General features: G+C 45.4%; 2 protein-coding genes across 5 annotated transcripts in view; one reads left to right on the forward strand and one right to left on the reverse strand.

Annotated features, from left to right (window-relative positions):
* IQCK (IQ motif containing K) overlaps window positions 1-16,450 on the forward strand; it is a 144,605-nt gene extending 128,155 nt beyond the window's left edge. The window contains exon 9 of the mRNA XM_017534303.2: window positions 15,563-16,450. Coding sequence (XP_017389792.1) covers window positions 15,563-15,624 — 62 coding nt within the window. The 3' untranslated portion in view covers window positions 15,625-16,450. The remainder of the gene's footprint in view (window positions 1-15,562) is intronic.
* The window catches only part of GPRC5B (G protein-coupled receptor class C group 5 member B), a 30,273-nt gene continuing 24,792 nt past the window's right edge, over window positions 16,378-21,858 (reverse strand). For 3 of the 4 annotated variants that reach the window (XM_017534301.2, XM_017534299.2, XM_017534298.2), the window contains exons 3-4: window positions 20,918-21,054; window positions 18,032-19,612 (exon numbers count right to left, since the gene is read on the reverse strand). In XM_017534301.2, the coding sequence (XP_017389790.1) occupies window positions 19,568-19,612; window positions 20,918-21,054 (182 nt within the window). In that variant the 3' untranslated portion in view covers window positions 18,032-19,567. Of the gene's footprint in view, window positions 19,613-20,917; window positions 21,055-21,858 lie in introns of all 4 variants that reach the window. The other variant, XM_017534297.2, reaches the window with a different exon arrangement.

Below are 21,858 nucleotides of genomic sequence, written 5' to 3' on the forward strand. Positions count from 1 at the left end.
GTGAAACCCCGTCTCTACTAAAAATACAAAAAATTAGCTGGGCATGGTGGTGCGTGCCTGTAATCCCAGCTACTCAGGACGCTGAGGCAGGAGAATTGCCTGAACCCAGGAGGTGGAAGTTGTGGTGAGCCGAGATCGTGCCATTGCACTCCAGCCTGGGTAACAAGAGCAAAATTCCGTCTCAAAATAATAATAATAATAATAATACATACATTCATACATATATACATACATACAAAAAGTCTATTAGAATATAATCCCCAAATACTAATAGTGATTGTCTCTGGGTGGTTGTAATGCAGGTGATTGATGAGTTGATTTTTGCCTTTTTTTCCTAAAACAGAAATGCAAGCGATTATTTTTCTTTTCTGATTATCCATAATTTCTAAAAATAAAAAGGTGTGTTTGTTCACATTCATGGTGCACTTGCTGTGAGGCAAGCATTTCCCCAAGCACTTTACTAGTAGTAACTCAATTAAATAATCTTTACACCTTTGAAGTAGATACTGATATGGTCCCCATTTTATAGAGGAAGAAACTGAGGCAGAGAGAGGCAGAACGATATACCTGGGGCCACACAGCAAGAACGCGGCAGAACCAAGCAGCTTCGCTCCAGAGCCCTACCTCTCCTCATTAGGCTGCAATGCACAGATGTTATTTATGGAGTGCAAATGCCCGAGACAAATCTGTTGGTGTTCAGTTTCCTACGAAGTCCATTAGGATGTCTGGTTGCATTGCCAAGGGCATGAAGCACATGTTCCTTTATGCCTGTGAGCCTGCCTTAAAGAGTAACGAGCCTGCCCACCAAATTGTCCCTGCTTCTCTCTGTGAGCACCAGTCCAAGGCTGTTGACACGTGGTGTTCACCCTTAGGATCTAAATTTAGGATCTGAGCAGCTAAAGTGTCTTGCCAGTTTTCAGATTCAACTCTCATTATCTCTTCTAAATTATCTTTTAAAAAACAATTTAAAACCTGTCCCCATATCAAAGCAATATATTCTCATTATGAAAAATACAGAATAGTACCAAGAGATCTAAAAAAAGGTACCCACTTCACTGTCACTGGTAATACTTTGGTGGCTAGGAAATCTTTTCAAAAATGCCTTACTTTGCCAGATCTGAGTAGGAGGGAGATGGGGGAGACTAAGGAATCTTTTGCATGAGCCCTACTGTTGCCACGTGCATTGGAATTGCCCTCATTTTCTTCTCGTGGCATCCAGAGACTTGTCACGTAAGAGGTTTCAAAGTGACATTTGAAGCTGTTCAGGATGAGCAGCTAATAATAGTAGAAAGAGTCCTAGGCTTCGAGTCCCAAGACCTGCATTGGAACTCTGGCTGGAAACTTCCTAGCTGTGTGTCCTTGAGCAAGGCACTTAACCTTCCTGATTGCTCATCTTTTAGCTGCAGAATGAAATTAACAACCTCCCTGAAAGCCCAACTGAGAGACAAGTTTATGCTAAAACAACAACTTCAGCTAATTTCACCTACAAATTCTTACTGGCTATGTGACCTTAAACAAGTTACTTAACCCCTCTAGCGTTCAGTTCTTTCACCTGTACAGTAGAAATAAAAGTATCCCCCACGCTTGATTCTCGAATGAAATCATGCTTGTAATAAATATGCTTAGTCCAATGCCTTGAAAACATTAGGTGCAGAATAATGCTCAGTGTCTACTGATCTATATTGTAAGCCGTATCTTTTTTTTTTTTTTTTTTTTTTTTTTTTGTTGGTTTTTTTTTTTTTTTTTTTTTTTTTTTTTTTTTTTTTGAGATGGAGTTTCGTTCTTGTCACCCAAGTTGGAGTGCAATGGCACAATCTTGGCTCACTGCAACCTTTGCCTCCTGGATTCAAGCGATTCTCTTGCCTCAGCCTCCCGAGTAGCTGGGACTACTGGTGCCCACCACCATGCCCGGCCTGTTTTTGTATTTTTAGTAGATGGGGTTTCACCATGTTGGCCCAGCTGGTCTTGAACTTCTGATCTCAGGTGATCCGCCCACCTCGTTATCCCAAAATGCTGGGATTACAGGTGTGAACCACCATGCCTGGCCCCATATCATTTTGAATCTTAGAATGGTGTTTTCCCCACTATGAGGGGATCATCTGAGGTCAAAAGTTCGAAACCTCAAAAGTTTTCACTCAACTTGACTTCACCTGAGCCAGGCATGGTGGCATGCACCTGTAGTGCCAGCTACTCAGGAGGCTAATGCAGGAGAATCGCTTAAACCTGGGAGGCAGAGGTTGCAGTGAGCCAAGATTGTGTCACTGCACTCCAGCCTGGGCGATACAGCAAGACTCTGTCTCAAAAAAAACCAAAAAACAAAACTCTCTTTTAAACTGACTGTAGAAGTAATACTTGCCCTTTGTAGAAAACTAAACAAAAAAATAGATAACTCTGTCTCACCACCTAGTAATGTCTGACCATTACTGAAATGTCATCTTTTTTTTAAAGTTTTATTGAGATATAATTCATATATCACGCAACTCAAAGTGTACAACTCAATAGCTTTTAGTATATCACATATACCACGGATGTCACCAAATTTGCAACCATCACTAAATGAATTTTAGCGCATTTTCATCACGCCCAAAAGAAACCCTACACCCTTTAGCCATTATCTCCCAAGACCTCCATTCCTCCCAGTACCACACAACCACTAATCTACTCTGTCTCTTTATGGATTTGCCTGGTCTGGACATTTCATATAAATGGAATCATTCAATATGTAACCCTTTGCGACTGACTTCTTTCAGTTAGCACAATGCATGCAGTTTACCCACGTTGCGGCGTGTCAGTACTTTGTTCCTTTTTATGGCTTGTATTAGTCAGCTCAGGCCACCATAACAAAACACCACAGGCTTGACAGTTTAAACAACAGACATTTGTTCTCTCACAGTTCTGGAGACTGTCTGAGATCAAGGAGCCAGCAGGGTCAGAGTCTAGTGAGGGCTCTCTTCCTGGCTTGCAGACAGCCACCTTCTTGCTGGGTCATCACAAGGGAGAGGGGGTCTCCGGTGTTTCTTCCTCTTCTTATAAGGGTAACCCGTCTACAGGATCAGGTGTCTACTGTTAACCTTAATCACCTCCTTAAAGGTCCCATCTCCAATACAGTTAGATGGTGGGAGTTAAAGTTTTATCATTTGAATTTTGAGGGACAGAACTCAGTCTGTAGCATAGCTGAGTAATATTTCATTGTATGGATGTATCATGTCTCATCTGAGTTGTTTCCATTTTTTGGCTATTATAAATAACGCTGCTATGAACATTCATGTACAAGGTTTTGTGTAGTCATGTGTTTGTTTGCGTTCTCTCTCTCTCCCCCTCCCTCCCTCCTTCCTTCCCTCCTCTTTCCTTCCCTCCTTCCCTCTTCTCACTCTCTCTCTCTCTCTCTCTTTCTCTCTCCCATGCAGTGGCACAATCTCGGCTCACTGCAACCTCCACCTTCCAGGCTCAAGCTAACCTCTTGCTTCGGCCTCCTGAGTAGCTGGGATTACAGGTACCTGCCATCATGCCCAGCTAATTTTTCTATTTTTGTATTTTTAGTAGAGTCACGGTTACACTATGCTGGTCAGGCTGGTCTTGAACTTTCAACCTCAGGTGATCCATCCACCTTGGCCTCCCAAAGTGCTGGGATTACAGGTGTGAGCCACTGTGCCTGACCGGCCCTGTTGAAGACTTCAGAGTTGAACCCAATTTCAGCTGGGCCACGCAGCATCAGGAGGGCGTTCTGGAAAGATGAGTATGGAGCAGGTTGGAGACAGATTGGATGACCCGGTGGCAGTGAGAACAGACAAAAATGGACAGACAGATTTAGGAGACATTTATGGGGTAAAAAAATGACAAAGTGAGATCAATGATCTTTTCTAAAAATGTAGCTTTTTTGTAGATAAATGTATTTGTCATCATAGTCAGTGGTTGAAAACATTCACATTTTCTTTGTCGTGGACCAAGGGGCTTCCTGTTAGAAAGAATTCTGGTTGAAACTCATGGGATGTTAGTTCCCACCCTCTTTCTTCATGATTTTAGTGTTTGGTAAAAACAACCACAACAGCAAAAAACACCACCTCATCAAACATGAGAAAAGGGGAAGGGAAGTTTTCTGCTTTTGTTTTGTTTTTTTGAGACAGGGTCTTGCTCTGTCACCCAGGTCATAGTGCAGCGGCATGATCTTGGCTGACAGCAACCGCTGCCTCCCGTGCTCAAGTGATCCTCCCACCTCAGCCGCCCGAGTAGCTGGGACTGCAGGCACACGTCACCATGCCCGGCTCACTTTTGTATTTTTTGTAGAGGTTTCGCCACATAGCCCAGGCTGGTCTCAAACTCCTGGGGTCAAGTGATCCGCCCACCTCAGCCTCCCAAAGTGCTGGGATGACAGGTGTGGGCCCCCACGCCTGGCCAGTTTAGTTTCTTATTCCTTAGAGTTTCTTGACGTTAGCCCTGGCTGCCTTGGGTTCCGAGTCAGCCCTCAAGATGAGTGAATATTGTCTCGCAATCTCTAAGCACAGATTGAAATAATTTCTCAATTATTAATTTGTTACACTTGTAGAGGAGAGCTGCTTAAAAATAAACCGGAGGGTTCGTCTCCCTTGTTCTTAAAGGCAACATGTAACATACAGAGCTTCTGCCAGTCTGCACTGGCTAACAGTTTATACCCGAAACTCCTTCAGAATGCCTGGGATATTTCTAAAGGTCCAGTTTGGGCAGCGGCAGCTGAGAATGCAGTGATAAATAAAAAAGTCATAAGACATGGCTGACGGGGTTTGTCTGTGTCCATTCACCCCCATGACTCACTAGGCTTTTGAAGACACGGAATTTCGAAGGACAACCAGATGGTGGCTGTTTAAACTGCAGCACTAAAACTCCAATCTCAATGTAATTCAGCTAATTGCAAAACGGAGTTACCCTTGTAAATCGAGATATAGAACGAACATACAAATAGATCTATAGACACATATGAATAACACATAAACTAAGGCTTACTCAATGATTTAAAGAAAACCTGCTTAAATATTTGTTTTAAAATATGATATTTTCCAGGTTTTCTACAATAACTGCATTACTTGTGTGATAAAAAAAAATAATTTTATAGCTGGGTGCGGTGACTCATGCCTGTAATCCCAGCAGTTTGGGAGGCCAAGGTGGGTGGCTCGCTTGAGCTCAGGAGTTCGAGACCAGCCTAAGCAACATGGTGAAACATGTTGAAACATCTCTACCGAAGACACAAAAATTAGCCAGGCGTGTAGTGCACGCCTGTGGTTCCAGCTACTTGGGAGGCTGAGGTTGGGGGACCACCTGAGTCCAGGAGGCAGAGGCTGCAATGAGCTGGGATCACATCACTGCACTCCAGCCTGGGTGACAGAGTGAGACCCCATCTCAAAAAAATAATAATAATTTTATTGAATGTTTATTATGTGCCATACAACGTTTACCATTTCATTTCATCCTCGGATTCTACTGAAAGGAAAGTCTTCCTATCCTTATTTTATGGATGAGAGAGCTGAGGCTTCCAAGAGGTTGAGAGACTTGTTCAGATCCCCCATTTGGTAAATGGTGGGAGGATTCAAAGCCAGAGCTGCCTTCTCCCAAGTGATGTATTCTGAGCAGCTAGGCTGTGCTTAGATGGCCCCACTGCCACGTTTGATTTGGTGGCTTCCTTCCCCTGTAGAGACCTCAGTTTTCACCTATTAAAAACAAGCCTTGTATTGAATGTCTCTTTTTCCAGGAATCAAGACATTTAACGGGGTCAAAACTTGATAATCTCATGATTCTGTCTCAATATAACCAATGTTGCCAGCCCCAGCACCAAATGTTTCCGTTTAAAACACTGCCTTCAAGGAGACTTTGCTCTGGGTTAACTTTAGTAACTGTTTGGAAGTCAACAACAGAAAGCTGCAATTACTGCACGTTCAAGGCTGTCACATTCTCCCTGAATGCCTTGTGGCTTCCAAGTTGGCTTAATTCTCCCAAAAGTAATGCAACGCAGCATCTGGTACTGTCAAGACATGGAGGTAAATTTACCAGGCTACTGACATTTACCCCGAATGTCAGCATTTATTTATTTGTAGAAAGGAATCTTCCACAATTTATTCTAGTTGGGGGAAGAGGAGCATAGCGATTCTTTTTCCTGTATTCTTCGAACTTTCTGTAATGTATTGCTCTTCACAGAAAAAAAAAATCTTGGTAATATATATCGTACACTCCCCTGCCTTTCTAATTTTAGGTCCCAATTCTTACTTGAAGGTCATATCAGATGATGGTTAAGACCATGGGATTTGGACTCAAAGAGACCATGATCAGAATCTTGGTGTGGTCATTTACTTCGCTCTGTGACCTTGGGGACATTGGTTAGCATCTCTGAGCCTCAAATTCCCAGTCAGTAAAACGGAAATGAGGCTAGCACTTACCTCATAGGGTGGTTGGGAGGATTGTATGACATAATCTGTGTAAAGCCCTGAGCCCAGTGTCCAACTGGTTAGTGCAAATTTCCCCATTCATTCCATGATATTGTTCATAGGGACCACTGGGGTATGCAAGACTCTTTGAGGATCTAAAAAGGTGGGCACATTGTTGCACCTGTTCTCTTCCTCCCCATTGTTCCTATTTTATTTTTTGTGATTAAGGTGGCACTCACATACGTGGGATACACTGGTCATGGTGCAAAGCTCTGTGAAATTCTGTGCTGAATCCAACTCAACCACCGCCCGGATCCAGATAATGAACATGGGCGGCCCCCAGCCAGCTCCCTCATGCCCCACACGGTGTCCCCTTCCCTCGAGGTAAACTCCGTTCTGACTCCTTTCACCACAGAGGAGTTTTGCCTATTCTCTGCCTAACTGGAAAACACAGAAGGAACTCCTTTGTGTCTCGCATCTGTGTCTTCTGCTGAACATTGTATCTGGGAGATCCAGCTAAATTATTGAGGGCCGCACTAGGTCGCCCTTTTATTTTGGTGTTACTGTTGTAGCATTCCTTACTGTCACAATTTGTGAATCCAGTCATTTTTTAATGGAGACTTAGGTCGGGTGGTGGCTCACGCCTGTAATCCCAGCACCTTGGGAGGCCAAGGCGGGCAGAACACCTGAGGTCCAGAGATCGAGACCAGCCTGACCAACATGGAGAAACCCCATCTCTACTAAAAACTCAAAATCAGCTAGGCATGGTGGCACATGCCTGTAATCCCAGCTACTCGGGAGGCTGAGGCAGGAGAATCACTTGAACCCGGGAGGCAGAGGTTGCGGTGATCTGAGATTGTAACCTTGCACTCCAGCCCGGACAACAAGAGCGAAACTCTGTCTCAAAAAAAAAAAAAGATTCTTGGGTTATGTCTACTTTTTGGCTATTATGAAAAATGCTGCTACTTTATTAGTATTTTTAGACACAGGGTCTCACTCTGTTGCCCAAGCTGGAGTGCAGCGGTGTAATCATGGCCGACTGCAGCCTTGAACTCCTAGACTCGAGGCATCCTCCAGCCTTGGCCTCTCAAAGTGCTGGGATTACAAGCGTGTGCCACCACCCCTGGCCCAATGCTGCTGCTTTGAACACTCCTGGATCTGTTTTTTTGGCAGATGTAAATACTCACTTCAGCTGTGGATTTGGAGTTGCTAGGTTACGGGGCATACATACGTTTAATTCTAACAGCTATTTCCAACTCATTTTCTAAAGTGGTTGTACCATTTTCATTCCCATCAGTATGCATGAACACCCAATTGCTCTGCATCTTTACCAACAATGAGTGTGATGAATCTTTTTCATTTTAACCATTCTGGTGGCTGTGTGATGGCCACAATGCTTTAACTTCCTTAATGATGTTGCGTACCCTTTTATGTGCATATCAGCCACTGGGACAGTATTTCGCGCCTAAATTCATTTCTGCTGTTGGGATATCTGATAGTTAACTTGCCAGAATGGTGGTTAAAGAGTGAGCACACGTGCTCTGAGTTTGAGAAATACATTCTGGAACATCCACAGTGGCTTCTTCTGTTTACTTTCAAGTTCTTGGCTGTGTTTGTAGTGGAGTTTGCAAAAATAAGTAACGTTCAGATGAGTGACGGCTTATGAATTTTAAAAGATGCTAAATGAATTACTTAGCAGCAATTCATTTAGCAGTCTACCTGGGAGGAAAGGAAGCCACATTTGTGGAATACCTTCTTCGTGTGCCACGTACTGGTGCCACTGGTACCACTGGTACACTGTCCCAGGCCCTTTAAATGGATCATCTTTAATCTTCATAACGACTCTGTGAGGTGGAGATTATTATACTGATAGCTCAAATGAGGAAACTGAGGCTGGGGGCGAAGGTGGGGTATCATCTAGCTGTGAAGTGGCAGAGCCAGGATTTGAACACTGCATCTGCTTGACGCCAAAGTTTACCCTTTTGTTAGCAAGCAAATTGGGTGGAAACGTTATTTTCCTAGAAATTTGCTCATCAGAAACTTTTCCTGGCAAACATTTCACTATTATTTATTTGAATGGTCACCCCGACTAAGGCAACTTCACTTGTGGATGGATCTCCTGTCACTGTGTCCCCACACTGGGTCTGATGATCCGGGACGCCAGCTCCTGCAGTTCTCCTGCAGCTTCTTACCCTGAGGGTGTTTTTTCTTTTGTCTGGTGTATTTTCTGATGATTCTTTCAGGAGTTTCCCCCAGTTGTACAACAATACATATGTACTGTAGAACATTCGGGAAAATAAAAATTCACCGGTTTCCTTTCAATCATTAAATCTATGTTCAGGTTATTTTTTAAAAACATATTTGAGATGCTGGATTATAAGTTAGTTGAGCAATAGATGTGATTTTGGAGGTAATGAATGTAATTTTCTACAGGGCAGTCATATGCAAACGATGTATTATGAACCTCTCACCCAGAGGGGTCACTTGTTCTGCTTTGTTTATTTCTGCTACTTTGTTCATTATTATTTTTAGACACAGGGTCTCTGTTGCCTAAGCTGGAGTGCAGTGGTGCAATCATAGCTCACTGCAGCCTTGAACTCCTGGACTCGAGCCATCCTCCAGCCTTGGCCTCCCAAAGTGCTGGGATAAAAAATAAAAATAAAAAAGTAAACTTTTTTTTTTTTTTTTCTCTAGAAAGGCAGGGGCTGGGTGTGGTGGCTCACACCTGTAATCTCAGCACTTTGGGGAGACCAAGGCAGTAGTTTTGCTTGAGCCCAGCGGTTTGAGATCAGCCTGGACAACATAGTGAGACCCTGTCTCTACAAAAAGTTAAAAAATAGCTGGGCATGGTGGTGCACACCTGTAGTTCCAGCCACTTGGGAGGCTGAGGCAGGAGGATTACTTGAGCCCAGGAGGTCAAAGCTGCAGGAAACAGAGTCACATCCTGTCTCTGAAAATAAAAAACAAGAAGGAAAGAAAGGAAAGCAAGGATGATTAAGTGAAAGAGCCTGGTTTACATCTTAGATGTAGAGACATCGTCACGGTTGGCTTCCAACTCCAACAGACAGAAGCCTCCATGCTCTGTGCCATCCTTGTACTCCTTGGAGACATGATTAACTTGGTATTGAACAATTTCCAATTTGCATAATCGAAATTTACAGGAAAGGTACCCCACTGTATTTTCCCACTGACATTTCTCCCTGCCAAATAGATGTTTTTAATGGCTTCATTATATGCCATCAAGGTTATAGGTTATCAGATACTTAATCATTCCCTGATTGTTGGGCATTTAGGTTCTCAAACGGTTTAAGTGGTAGAGGATGTGGAAGTGAACCCCCTTAGTCTGCATACATCATTGTTGCTTCTTTCATCACAAACATTTTTACTCTCCTGGTGGGAAGCAGGTGTGAGATCTTGACCCTGCAGAGTTTTAAGAGCAGCAGCAGCCAGACAGCTCACAGCATAACCTTGAGCAAGTTATGTAATCTGTCTCTGCTTCAGTCTCCCTACCTGTAACACTGGGGGAAATAATAGCACTTGGTTCACTCTGACTTTGTATGTTTCAAGGGCTTCATAAATACCATAGAAGTCTTTGCTTTTATTATTTACCTGGAGTCCTAGAGATTGGGAGCTAATTGAGTCAAAGATGAACATTTTAGGGTTTCTCATAGATACTGCTGGTTTGAGAGCATGAGCCAGTCTCGTCTTTGTCACCCCAAGCCCCAGCACAATTACAGTCCATATCTCTGTGGCAGATGATGATCTATTGAAGCAAGTTCTCTCCACAGTGTGTGAGCATCTCTTGGTTCTTACAATTTCCTGTTGGTTTTTCTGCCTCACTTTCTAGACTGTGGGCTCTTTGATGACAAAGAACATGCCCTAAGAATAACCATCGCTGGCTGGGTGCTGTGGCTCACACCTGTGATCCATCATCTTGGGAGGCCGAGGCGGGAGGACTGTTTGAGCCCAGGAGTTAGAGACTAGGCTGGACAACACAGCAAGACCCTATCTCAACTCAAAAATAAATTAGCCAGACATGGTGGTGCGTGTGTGTAGTCCCAGCTATTAATACTTGGGAGGCTGAAGTGGAAGGATTGTTGTAGCCCAGGAGGTTGAGACTGCAGTGAGCCCTGATTTGCACCTCTGCTTTCCAGCCTGGGTAACAAAGCGAGACCTGGCCTTAATAAAAATGAGACTAATAACAGCTGATATTTATCAAGTGCCTAACTGTGGGTCAGAACCAGTGCTGAGCACTTTGCATTTTGTGTGACTTGCCTCTTTTGCTTCTCTCAGTGCCCTTAGGAGGCAGATGCCATTCTCAACCCTGGCTCACAGTTGACTCAGGCCCTCAGGAAACAGGCACAGGTTCCCAGACTTGCCCAAATCAGCCTTCTTTCCCACATTTGCCAGATCAAAACGCCCACCCACAGCACCGAGGTGGAGGGGGATACTGATTCCCAGGCCTCACTCCTGGAGATTCTGATTCCAAAGGTCTGGGGCGGGGCCCAGGAATCTGTATTTTCACCCCAGGCCATCCTTTTATGCTGAAGCCCTGTCTGGACAACGTTGTGAGTGGCCGGATGACCTTGTGGTCCCCACATTTCCTGTCTTGAGCTTTAGGCATCTTCTTTATCTGTCCTGTGCTGCTGGCTGGGAGGTTTTCCTCTGGGTTGTGAATTGAGTTCTCAATCCTGTCACTCACAGGAACGGGAGAAGATAAGGGTGACCACGAGGAGAAGATGTAGCAAGTCTCATTAGTATGCAAGGCCCTTCTTGTCACATTGCCTTTAATTGAAGCTGAAGGGCTGGCGTATCTCTCTCCGGGATTTTCCACTCTCCCAGCCCTTCCGGAATTGGCTGGGTACCAGCCTGCCGAGAGGGACAAGGACAGCGTAGGGGCACCGAGGCATCTGTCTATTGGTACTGGAAGCCAACCACAATGATGTCTCCGAGCTAAGGTGCAAGCTGCACTCCTGCAGCATCCTGGCTTGCTCCTTCCCTCCTGCCTCTCTCAGCCCTGCTTCCCTCCTCTTTCCCTCCCTCTGCTGATCAAGTACGCACCTGTGCAAGGCTGTATCCTGCCAAGCCAGGAGGAGGAAGACCACCAAGTAGACATTTTATCTGTTGCTTAATTTTTAGCAAAGTAGTGCTTCCCCAGACACAATGACTTGGAACTTCTGCTGCTCCTCAGGGCATTACTGCTGTGTCTGGAAAAGGCTTGTACGGTAATAAGATTTTTGATAGGATCTACTGATTTCCTGCCATTACTGATGAGGGTTAGCTTAGATTCCATGCCTCCCTTCCCCAAAACAGCAACATAGTTATTTTCCATTCCTTTATTGGTTGGCTTTGCAATTTCAAGCAATATACGCGTATATCTATTTTTTTTTTTTTACCATTTTTGGGGTGAAATATACGTATTAACAGTGACTATAAGACACATACAACAATAAATAAAACATTTGTGGAAGATTGCTTGAGCCCAGGAATCAGAGGCTGCAGTGAGCTACGATCACACCACTGCACTCCAGCCTGGGCAACCGAGCGAGACTGTCTCTAAACATTTAACAAACAAACAAACAAACAGAACAGTCAACACTTTTAAAGCTCTTCCCCCATGAAGCCACTACCCTTGACTTCTGTGATAGCTGTTCTCTTGCTTTTCTTTGGAGCTCTTTTCACCTTTGTACACATCTCTCAGCATTTAGATTTGCTATAAATAGAATCACACTGTATGTATTATTCCACGCCACTCCTCTTTCCTTTAATGTTTTTAAGCTAATCCAAGTTGATGTGTGTGGCTATGGCTCACTCGTGCTCACTGCTGTGTAATCACTGATCAAGTAGCCCACAATTGGTTTATCCAGTCAACTGTTGAAGGATGTTTGGGTTGTTTCCAGGTTTTTGCTATCACGAGCATCCTCCCAGTACACGTATAGAAGGGTTTCTTCAGTAGGATACAGGAGTGGAATTGTCTGTATTCACTGTCAGGCTCAGTTTCACTTGGTAATGCCAAGCAGTTTTCCAATGTGGTTGTGCTTCCAGAGATGGTGACCTAATTGTGTAGGGTGTTCAAAACTCCCCAGGTAATTCCACTGGGAGGCTCCACAGCCCACCTTTATTTCCAGCCTGTCAGCTCGACATACCCCATCTCTTAACCCTCCACTGTCAACAAGGTCTCTAGCTTATTCCTTTCTGCTCTCCTTTCTCAGGATTTCTGAGTGATGATCTGAAGAGATACTAAGGGGCCTTTTCCCAGATAAGATCAGCTAGTAAGGGGTGGGCAAGATTGTCAAGGCATGGACAGGAATTGGGTAAAATGCCAGGACAACAGCTTGCAGGTCAACTCTTCCTTCAGGCAGTTCAAGAAAACTAAAGAAAACTCAAGGGCCGGGGATTCCTCCCAGAAGCCAGTCCTTCCCTCCAGCTACTAATTGCCTCCAGCATCTGTCTGTCTGCCAGCTCTCTTTTTTATCTATTTATTTTTTTTCGTGACAGTCTTGCTCTGTCACCCAGGCTGGAGTGCAGTGGTGCGATCTTGGCTCACTGCAACCTCTGCCTCCCTTCAAGTGATTTTCCTGCCTCAGGCTCCCGAGTAGCTGGGATTACAGGCACCCGCCACCACGCCCATCTAATTTTTCTAATTTTTGTATTTTTAGTAGAGACAGGGTTTCACCATGTTGGCCAGGCTGGTCATGAACTCCACCTCAAGTGATCCACCTGCCTCAACTTCCCAAAGTGCTGGGATTACAGGCGTGAGCCACCGCGCCCGGACTGACTGCCAGCTATCTCTCTAGCAGTTTAAACTGTGATACTCACAGTTTATTTCCAGCCTGCATGATGCTAAGAAGTTGAGGATAATTCTAGATTTCTCCGAGGATCTTACAGTCATGTTTCTTTAAAGGGATTCTAACCCCATCTGTGTCTCAACCCTGACTGCACCTTAGCAACACACAGGAGCTTTACCTAGCTACTGATGCCTGGGCCCCAGGGTAATTACATCAGAATTGCTGGGATGAAACCCAGGCACCAATAAAATTTCAGAAGCTGACCATGTGATTCTTACATGCAGCCAGGGTAGAAAACCAGTAGTCAGTGGGTGTCAAATTTTAACTAGCATCCATCAAAATCACCGGGAGGCCTTGTTAAAATGCAGACGGATGGGCTCCACCCCTTCACCCTCCCATCTATGTGTCTGGTTTAGTCCACCTGGAAAAGGGCCCTGAATTTGCATTTCTAACAATTTCCCCCTATTGCAAATGTCCCCAACTTGTCCCTAGAGAGCCAGCCTGCAGGTCTGAAGTTATGCCTGATGCTGTACAAGTCAATCTGAGGATTTAGGGCAGCCCAGCTCCATCTGACTGTGCACATCGCTTCCCGACTGTTACGTCGTCAGGCTGCTGGCTTCCAATAGGCCATGGAAATGGCAAATGCTACAACTCAGGACTCTCCCCCAATCCCTGTTGAGTTGTTAATCACCAGCATCTCAGGGATCAGTGAGATAGTGGGAGAGTCTTTAGGGAGGTGTGGTGCATCCTTGACTATGAAGGGTCAGTGTCATCATTAATAGGGTCTAGATGCACATAGGGTCTTCACTGTGGTTGCCCATAGAGCTTCCATATATATGGAACAAAAAAGGTATACACATTGAAAAAAATGTTTTAAAATATGCTGAGACCACAGGCTCCAAATATTAAAAATATTTCTTCTGATTTGGGTTAATACAATTATTACTAGTACATAAAACCAACTAAATACATGATACAATTTGATAGTTGTCAAACTTAGAGAATAAAGGAGACTCTGGAGGCCTCATTTTGAACGGCCTTCTTGTTTGGCCCTTGGGGAGTTTTTACACACCGTGCCAGGAAGGAAAGGAGGATGGGAAGTTGAAGACCTGGAAACTGATTTCCTTTGAATGAACCAAGAACCCTTGCTCTCAGTTTGAAGACTGCGGGGCTGGTCTGTGTTGCTGAAGGCAGTCATCCCACCTCCATCAGAAAATAACCACATTAGGGCCAGGCACAGTGGCTCAGGCCTATATATAACCCCAGCACTTTGGGAGGCTGAGGCGGGTGGATCACTTGAGGCTAGGAGTTCAAGACCAGCCTGGGCAACATGACAAAACCCCATCTCTACTAACAATACAAAAATTAGCAGGACATGGTGGTGTGTGCCTGTAGCTACTCGGGAGGCTGAGGTTGCAGTGAGCCGAGATTTGTCACTGCAATCCAGGCTGGATAACTGAGAGACTCTGTCCCCAAAAAAACAACAAAAGAATGCATTTCATGAGACGATGTACATACCCACCTCTTCACCTCCTCTGGCTGGTGCATGCCCATAGTTGCTGGGAGGTCAGGACGGGGGCAGGTTCAATTGAAACCTCAGCCCTACATGGTAACAAGCTCAAACTCCCTTTTTACCAGAACGATGCTCTCCACAAATCATCAGAGCCTGTGGCCTGGTTCAAACAACCTTTCAAGACATTCCCATATGGGCAAGCACTTGGACACTACAGGCAAAGATGTCTTAAAAGAGAGGGTCTTTCCAAAAGGATCCCTCTGTCCTGTGTACCCACCAAAGAACTGGGTTTCCATATTTATTTGGGGAAAGGCTTTTATCGGTTGGGATTAATTTCCCTTACAAACAGAGCCATGCTCTGTATGGAGCTAACTTTCCTGTTTGGCAGACACAGGAAATCTCTGAGATCAGGTTCTTGGTCCAGACCATGAAAAAAGAGAAAAGATTTTCTTCTGACCTTTTCATTGACCCCAGTGATACCCTGAGTTTTCCCTTTTGGGTGGCTGGAGAACAGGGCATGTGGTGACAGATGGGGATGAGTGGAGAGCCTGGAATCTGTCATCATCTTTAGTAAAACTGCCTTCCTTCAGTACCCCGACCGACAAAGCACACTTCTGACCTCTTTCTGAACTGAATTAATGGCCAGGAGCAGTCCCGGAAGTGGTTTGGAACCTTCAGGTGCTGGCCTTAGAGCACAATGGGGCTGTGTTCTTCCCCGTTCCGGATCCACAGTGCAGGAACCATGAATAGCAGGCGCACAGTGGGTTTTGGTGCAACTGACCTTGTCCACACATCAACGTTTCCGGTTTCCCAGTGACAAGCCTGTCTGCGTATGTAAATTGATCCTGACTTCCCCTTTCTTTTCTTTGCAGTGAAATGCAAAATGGAGGATGATGTGGTACCTGCAGCCAAAATGAAAATTCCATCATCTTAACCACAGTTAAGATGTATCTCTGCCCATCCGAGCACAGGTTACCTCGTGCAAGGAAAATGTCCAAATAATGCTTTCTCTCTTGTGATTTCTTTAACAAGACTTGGAACATGTGAACATGGAATCTTTTCTGTACAAGACAGTATTTGTTGCAAACATGCTTTAGTGCAAATAGTTTAGAAAAGAAAGGACCAGTCTTCATTTTCTGCATTATCCCCACATTTTATTCATTCATCCAGATATTTCTTCAGTGCCTCAGAGGTATCCTTCTACACCAGCTGCTGTTAAAATGTACAATGAACTCTAGTTCCAAGGGATCCAGAAGTGTTCTTATTACGAGTTTTCTCACTTTTGGCTGCCTTTGCAAAGATCCATATTCTAATTGAAGTCCCCAACCTCTGAATTGGGTTTTAAGTTTACCTGGTGACTGACTACTAGTCTTTTTATAAAAAAGACCTTATACTTATGATCATTTTCAAAGGAGACCCGCCCTGAAATTTTATTGCAAACCCAACAAGATGAGACATTTAAACCCAGACAGATGAAACAAATAATTTTTGTCTTAAGTCCCAAAGTATTATATAGAAAGTTCCTGCTTTTATGGCTAAATAAACTTATTACCCTAATTTGTTCTGTGGTTTTCTGTTAACCAAGATTGTCCCATTTAAAATGCCACAGACTGTGAGCCTCAGGGCAGACCCGAAAGCCTAGCAGTTAGTTGCACTGGGTTGTTTGGACAAGCTACTACACGTCTTCAGTAAATAGTAAAGCCTTTATTTTCGTGTTAAGAACAGCATTCTGAAAATAAAACCTATCTGCCCATGCTTTACAACCTTTTAATTTGTATTTATATAGTCATTTATGGTACATATTGATTGTCTTGAAATTAACTTTTTTTTTTTTTTTATAAGTATGCAACAGTCAGCCGGGGGAAGATAAAGGTACATTATAAAACACACATTAATGCATTTAATAAATATATATTATCTATCAAAAATGAGCCTTAGCTCTTCGTCGATTAATAAAAAGCACCTGCTGAGAACTCCTGTAAGCTGGTATCATCATTGCGTCATTGGATTATAAAAGCCACAATGCTCCCTTTCAGTTTGGGGTTTGGCCTGAGACATTCACTCAGCCTTGGCCAACCAAGACACCACCCCACTTCACCCTTGTTCAGCGGGCCCTGACGGCCTCTGGGCAAAAAAAAAAAGAAACAAAAAAACGCACGGGGCGCCCAGCTTCCAACAACCAGACCTTCCACTCGGGAAACCCTTGAGATGCACAGAACTTCCCCATGTGTAAGCTGTCAGAGCTGACTCCCTCTCTTCCCGCCCTCCATCTCCAGTGGGGAGAAATCCAGGATAGAACGCCAATTTTCTATTAAAAGGGGGAACAAGAGTGGCTGTTATAGTCCCAAAGCGATTTTAGGAACCAGACACAGAACGATTTGTGCTTACAATGAGAGATTTTGATCACAGATGCTCTCCTCCCAGGTCGTTTTCCCCAAACAAGTCTTGTTTACACAAACAGATCTTAAACAGAGGTGCCATTTAATTTTGTCTTTAAACTTTGCTCCATTGGGGGCAGCTGGCTGCTACAGTCTCTTGGCAAATAAGATGCCTCTTGGTAGTTTTCAGGTGAAGTCATTAGAAAAAGAACAGCTCATTCCCTTCTCCCCTCACTCCCGCCTCCGCCCCCATTGTGAAGGCGTTCAGCCCACGCTCAACCTTAAAAGCCAAAATAAAACAAAATCCTAAGTGCAATAACATATCGGATTTAAAAGGGGCGGGGGAAGGTCTCATTAAGTGACGTTTCCCGTGGCTCAAAGATGGTTCTGTTCTTATGTCGGGGAAGCATGACTTTCCATTGGCAGTCATTTGTGCTGTGCTCACTTTATATGCTTGGACAATAAAGAACTTAGAGAGAAAACGACGGTGTGAATTGCTCCATAGTGTGAATGGGATCAGAAAGCTCCAAAGGACTCCAGAGAGCGGGGGTGAGTAACCATTTCCTGGCACGAGAATGTGTAAGGCTGTCGTTTTTCACCGGACAGGAGTGAGGTGTTTAAAGATTTCTTTCTGTCTCAGAATACGGGGTCTGCATGCAACTACCCCCACCCCAGGTCCTAGCTTCGTTCCCTCCCACCCCTCCCCAGGACTCACGTTTTCAGTCCACGTAACGACTGGAACAGGATTCTCTAGAAGCAAGCGCATGCTCTGGGCAGAGGCGGGATGCTTCCGGGGCGGGCAGGTGGGGGCGGCATTCTGGGACCATGCGTGCAACACAAGGAAATGCACTAGCTGTTTAGGGAAACTCGAAGGAGGGCCACACAGGGAGGGCCAGATTGGCCTTATTTTCCCCAGCGTTTTGCAAGGATGGGGTGGGGAGGGGTGACAGCAGAGACTAGGGCCTCAAGAAATATCAAAAGGTTTATTAAAACATACTCAGCTCAGACGTACTGGCTTATGAAGAGGTCAGTCCTCCCCCAGCCCCCAAACACTAACCTTTTTTTTCATTTTCTTTAAAGGTTAAAGGCTTATGGGTAGTTTTATAGAAAAAGCAATGTAGTGATTAGTGTATCTGCAGAAGGACCCCCCCTCATTTATACATTCCATGCCGTCAGGTTAAAACTCTTTGCTTTGAATCGATGCTGGAGGTTATGCTGGCCAAACAGAGCAGAGAACGTGGGGCTTTGAATGGCCGAGATGTTCAAAATGCCAAATAACAAAGGAATGACTTGCTCAGGAGGGATGGAAACCATGACAGAAACAATGAGCTTGGAAAAGGGCCGTTTTCATGGAACCTGCAGAAGAACCAAGACCGAGTATCTCCCACACCCTCCAAAAGCAACGGGAAACCCTCATGTGATCCATTCCACCCAGCAACCTTCACCACATCCACGGAAAGGACCCAAGGTGTCACTGCTTGCGGGGCAGCGGGATGTCACCTCTGCATCCTAGCGGGTACCCCCGAAGCTCCGCGAGGTGACATTATCTCGGAAAACCTGCCGTGATGCCTGCCTTCCAACCTGCCTCCTGGAGGGGCTTTAACCTGGGGATCCCATTGGAGCTCTTGAAATGAACAAGGGAACAAAATTGGGAAAGGGTTTAGAGAAACACCCGTAAGTGCAGGTACGGGGAGAGATGATCAACGGAAGAAGAGACTGCTGCCCCAAGCCAGAATATTTCTATGGCTCTACAAGGGAAGGGGGCGTGGCCTGTGTTCTCGCCATAGACGCTAGAGCAGGAGCCCCATAGAAGGAACAGTGGTTGATCACTTTCCAAATGTGATGGTCACTTCATCACCCAGAGGGCCTCTTCTTTGGCACATGCCAGGGTCCCTCCACCTCCACTGGCTATAAAGCTCACCCCACGATTCAGTTGGGCCTTGCCTTGGAATCCCACCCACAACCTCCTTAACTCTCACGACCCCCCTGAAATGTGCAAACCACCAGGCAAGCCGGTGGAAAAGTCCCTATTTGTCCTCCTCAACGCAACGGTCATCTCCAAGAGGCCACCTGGGGTCCAGCACTTGCTGGGGAGGGGTGCCAGGGTGGGGACCCCCCACCTCCAACCAACACCAGCCTGGCCCACCAGCTGTGAATTTGGTTCTGTTCTACCCCCAAAGGATGAAAGAGTCTTCCCAGCCACGTTTTCGAGTGAGCCTAATACTATTTGCAATTAGCTTGGCTTTAGTTTGCAGGGATTGAGGTTGCTCTGGTATTACGTGTCTGTGTGTGTGGCAGGGGAGGGGAGGGCAGTCGGTGTTAGCTTTTCAGTTCGTCAGTGTTCACATTTACACGAAATCCCCTTGGCTAGGATTTCCAAATTTCCTGGCTGTGAGGCGGCCTGGTTCGGCTACTGTTACCGATTTCTCCCTCAAGAAAGACACAGCCAGGGAGGGAAATCGGTAAGAGAGATTCTTATTCTCTGGAACTTAAAGTCTTTCACCAAAGGTGTCTTCCTGTGTGACTTGGCGGAGCAGTTGGGATCTGGAATAACATAAGGATAACACACTGAGAACTCTGTGCTTTGCAAAGTCAACATTAGAAACCAATGCGTAAACAATGCGGCAAAAATAAGTTACCTTGCTTTTACCTAGGCAGGCCGAGTAATTCCCAGGAAAGGCAGCAATGGCTGTGTGTCATGCTGCTGCGGTTCTTGGGAAGCTCAGCTCCCTTTTCTGTGATAATCACCCACCCCTAAGGAACGTAAGTTCAATTCATTTACTTTCTGTCTTGACTATTTTTTCACATGCTGGCCTTGAAGGAACTAGGAGGGCTTAAAAGTGACGCAAGGGGGCTTTTGCAACCATATTTATTATAACACACAGGCCGAATGCTTGTGAATCAGGCTTTTCTTGGCACTGGACAATTAAACAGCCCAGCGGATGGCAGGGGGTTTTAAGAATGCAAATCTGTGATTCTGTCTTTGAGCCTGTTCCAAACCAATGCAAACCAATGCCTAGCATACCATTCAAAAGGCCAGGAAAACCTAAATTCCCTCTAGAGATCAAAGACCATCCCTGATTTACATCAATAAAAAAAAGAAAAAAGAATGCTCAGGTTGAATTATGGAGTTGGAACATGATATAAAGAATGGAAATCCAATTTACACATGTAAACTGGCTCAGGCCTTGATTCTGAAACAAGCATGTAGCTATGTTTGGAAATTAAATGTGGGGATGAGAGTGCATCTTTGGATTGCTGGAGAAACAAAATAATGTCATTCCACGGAGGCAGACGTAAGTAATGACAATTCTGCTGAAGGTCTGTTTGGCATCAGATAGTAGTAAACCTGCTTCTGGTGTTTGAGGGGGAGAAATAATAGCTCCTTCAATCTCCTGGGACATCTCTTAGGGAATGGGAGAACCTGGTACCCAGCTTGGGGGATCCACAGAGGGGCGACCCGGGACCTTAACCTAGGTTGGATGTCAGCAAAATCTGCTAGGGGGCGCTTCATTCTTCTGGGCTTTTCCCAAAAGTCACCTCCCAGGGACAAAGCTGGGGCACTGTATTATAAAAGCCACATAATTCACTTGGTGCAAGAGCCTCACAGAATACAAACTCTTTCAAACGAATCTACAGATGGTTTTCTAAATAGAGGCAGATATTCCGTGCATGGAGAAAAGGGGTAGAAAGGGAAAGAAGAAAAATAAAAGCATTGCATGCATTTGAGCTGCGGTCTTTGCAGGCCACATGAGCAGCCTCCACGGAGGAGCATGTCCCTGTTGAAGCTGCTCCCCCACACCGTAGACTCCTAGGCTTCCTGCCCACCCATCACACCTTGATACTTACCGTCCCACCGTTGAGCACGACGGCCATCTCAGTTGGCTGATACACGTTGCTTCTAAACGGAGCGCTGGGTCTTTTCCCCAAGCTGCCACTGGGTCTTTTTCCCAAGCTGCCGTTGGGAAATCCCGCTGTTCGGAGAGCTGGGGGAGGGAGGGATTGGCAAGACAACATGGCCAGAGAAAAAAAAGACACAATTTTGCTTTCTTCCCTTGTAACAACAACACGCTCCGGGCACCCCCATCCACCCAGCCCAGTGGCTCCTCCCCTTTGTCACAAGCCTGATTCAAAACAAAAGTCACAAAGGGGCTTTGTTCTTAGGCTCTCTAGGAGCCTGACCCGTCTCAGTGGGTTTGGGAAAAGCTGCTGAAGAGACCAGGGGAGGGAGGCCCATAGTTGGGCCTCTAGCCTCCCCCAGGCCACGCAGCCTCTGCAGGCTGCGGGTGATAGGCGCCTTCTCACTACAGAAAGCCATTCATGTAAAGTTCAGCATCACAGTACTCGAAACTGCTTGCTGTTTCTGGACACACGCAGAGGGGGAAGCTGCTAAGAGTCTTCACTGGAAAATGACCAGGGATGAGAACGGGGTACTCTAACCAGACATGTGGGGTTATTCCAAACAAGAGCAAAAGAGAGACCTGAGGCCGAGATGGCATGTCAGCCCTTTTTCCCACTGAAAGATGGTTAGTGGCTGGGTGCAGTGACCCATCCCTGTAATCCCAGCACTTCGGGAGGCTGAGGCAGGCGGATCACGAGGTCAGGAGTTCGAGACCAGCCTGGTCAATTTGGTGAAACCCCGTCTCTCCTAAAAATACAAAAATTAGCCGGGCATGGTGGTGGGCACCTGTAATCCCAGCTACTCAGGAGGTTGGGCATGGTGGTGGGCACCTGTAATCCCAGCTACTCAGGAGGCTGAGGTGAAGAATCACTTGAACCTGGGAGGCAGA

Source organism: Cebus imitator, unplaced genomic scaffold (assembly GCF_001604975.1).
Source record: "Cebus imitator isolate Cc_AM_T3 unplaced genomic scaffold, Cebus_imitator-1.0 Scaffold85, whole genome shotgun sequence".
NCBI lineage: Eukaryota > Metazoa > Chordata > Mammalia > Primates > Cebidae > Cebus > Cebus imitator.